We start from the raw sequence: 2,196 nt of genomic DNA, 5'->3' as shown, positions 1-2,196 counted from the left end.
TACTGAATAAGAACAAAAATGGGGTGGGACTTTACATGTATCGTGCAGGGTCTAATAAATACACATACCAAAAAGGCTTAAAAAATAAACAAATCTTTCATTTACATATAAAAATGGTTAGATTTAGATTTAACTTTTTTAAATCTAACCATTTGTATATGGAAATGAAAGATTTGTTTATTTTATAAGCCTTTTGGTATGTGTATTTTTTAGACCCTGCAAGATACATGTAAAGTCCCACCCTCTTTTTGTTCTCATTCGGTAATTGATTTACACCCCAGAGGATCTCCACAATCTCCTTGGCTTATAGTGTAATATAACAAAAATTTGAATTGAAGTGCCACACCGCTGCTAAAAGGTCCAGATACGACATCTGTTATGATAAAAGTCATAGGGATTGTCTCCCTAACTTTAACTAGAGTAAAATCGTATATCTGAATCTGACAGCAGTGGTGTGGCACTTCAACTTACAGTTTTGTTACATTACTTCTTGGAACTGAGATCTAGTCACAGCTGACTCTGCTCCTGTTCCATATACTATTACCCCAGTATACATTTATAACACTTTGCTTACTGCATTAACCCCTTCAATTGCCTTCTTGCCGCTGACTTCACATCTTTGTTTTTCAAGCTGTAGATAAACGGATTGAGGACAGGAACTGCAGCTGTGTTAAACAAAGAGAACAGTTTGTTGGAGTCCAAGGTTTCAGTTGACTTTGGCCTTAGATACTGGGAGACGAGACTCACGTACAGAATTATAACAACAGTGAGGTGTGACGAACAAGTGTAAAAGGCTTTGCGTCTTCCAGTGCTTGAATGTATCCTAAGTATGGTGGCTATGATGAAGATGTAGGAGATGAAGGTAAGGAGGAAGGGGGTGAAGATTACTAATAAGAGCCCCTCAATGAATATTATGAGCTTCAACAGGGTGGTGTCACTGCAGGATAGTTTCATGATTGACAAGATGTCACAGAAGTAATGATTAATCTCATTTGACTTGTAGCATGAGAATCGAGATATTGCCCACATGTGAGGTATAACTTCTACAAAACCCAAAACCCAACAAATGATAACCAAGAGAACACAAACTCTGCTGTTCATGATGCTGTGGTAGAGCAAGGGGTTGCAAATGGCAACGTAACGGTCATAACCCATGGCTGTCAGTATAAGGAGCTGGCTGCAAGTCAAAGTAGAAAAGATATACATTTGTGACATGCAGTTGGCAAAAGAAACAGTTTTATCTCCAGACACGTAAGACAAAAGGATTTTATGAAGGGTGATTGTCAGACAAAACACATCAAGGAAGGACAAGTTGCCCAAGAAGAAGTACATTGGGGTGTGAAGACTAGTATCCAGGCAGACCAGGAAGAGGATAGACATGTTACCAGTAACTGTAATCAGATAGATGAACAGAGCAAAAAGGAAAACCAAGGCCTGGAGCCCCGGATCATCAGTAATGCCTTTGATAATGAAATATTCAATCGGGGTGTTGTTCCACACATCCACATCTTGAGAGGCACCTGACATCTGGAAGAAGAAAACCAACAGACTTTGTGAGTAAAGGCGTATTTATAGCAAACATTTTTTTTTGTCTTGTATAGAACACAGAAGAGTTAGACTCCCTATCAATGTGGAGAGGCTCCTGAAACAAGCTGCTTGTGTAAAACTCTTTTTCTTTATGAACCATGGGGACATTAAATTGTAAGCTACTTGAGGGCAGGGATTGATATGAAAGTACAGAATGTACTGTAAGTCCAGTCCAAGATATCATTAGCACACCATGTTCAGATAATCAGACATTACACTTTAATATCACCAACAGAAAGCGGTGATGCTTCCTGGCCACTAAGGGCCTCTTCCCCCCACTACTTCCTGAGGAATAGGCCCTTAATGGCCTTGAAATGTTGCTGTTTTCTGTTGGTGACATACATATGTCTTGTCTGTTTATCTGAACATGGTGTGTTGGTAATACCTTGGGCTGGACTTGTGCTTTGATGGTGCCAGCCTCCATTTCACCACAGCACCCTCATGCTTCCAGGTCTTATATCTATATGTGCCATATATAAAGTTGTTGACACTGTAAACATACCTGTAAGAATAGGTGAAATTGGTAAAAAATAAGCAGATTTTAACTGTAAATAGTATTTTTGCGCGATTCTTTTAATCAATCAGAAAAGTCCTAATGAAGGGGGCATT

General features: G+C 39.2%; 1 protein-coding gene across 1 annotated transcript; it reads right to left on the bottom strand.

Moving 5' to 3' along the window:
* Positions 1-224: 224 nt before the first annotated feature.
* On the bottom strand, positions 225-1,533 carry LOC143994678 (olfactory receptor 8G17-like). The gene has a single exon (XM_077490437.1). It carries the CDS (start codon positions 1,525-1,527, stop codon positions 571-573), a length of 957 nt encoding a protein of 318 aa, XP_077346563.1. The 5' UTR covers positions 1,528-1,533; the 3' UTR covers positions 225-570.
* Between the last annotated feature and the right edge of the window lie 663 nt (positions 1,534-2,196).

Source organism: Lithobates pipiens, unplaced genomic scaffold (assembly GCF_037356315.1).
Source record: "Lithobates pipiens isolate NorthernLeopardFrog02 unplaced genomic scaffold, aLitPip1_a1.2 Scaffold_1, whole genome shotgun sequence".
Classification (NCBI taxonomy): domain Eukaryota; kingdom Metazoa; phylum Chordata; class Amphibia; order Anura; family Ranidae; genus Lithobates; species Lithobates pipiens.
The sequence above is the reverse complement of the archived record's forward strand: the minus strand, read 5'-3'. Positions and strand labels throughout refer to the sequence as shown.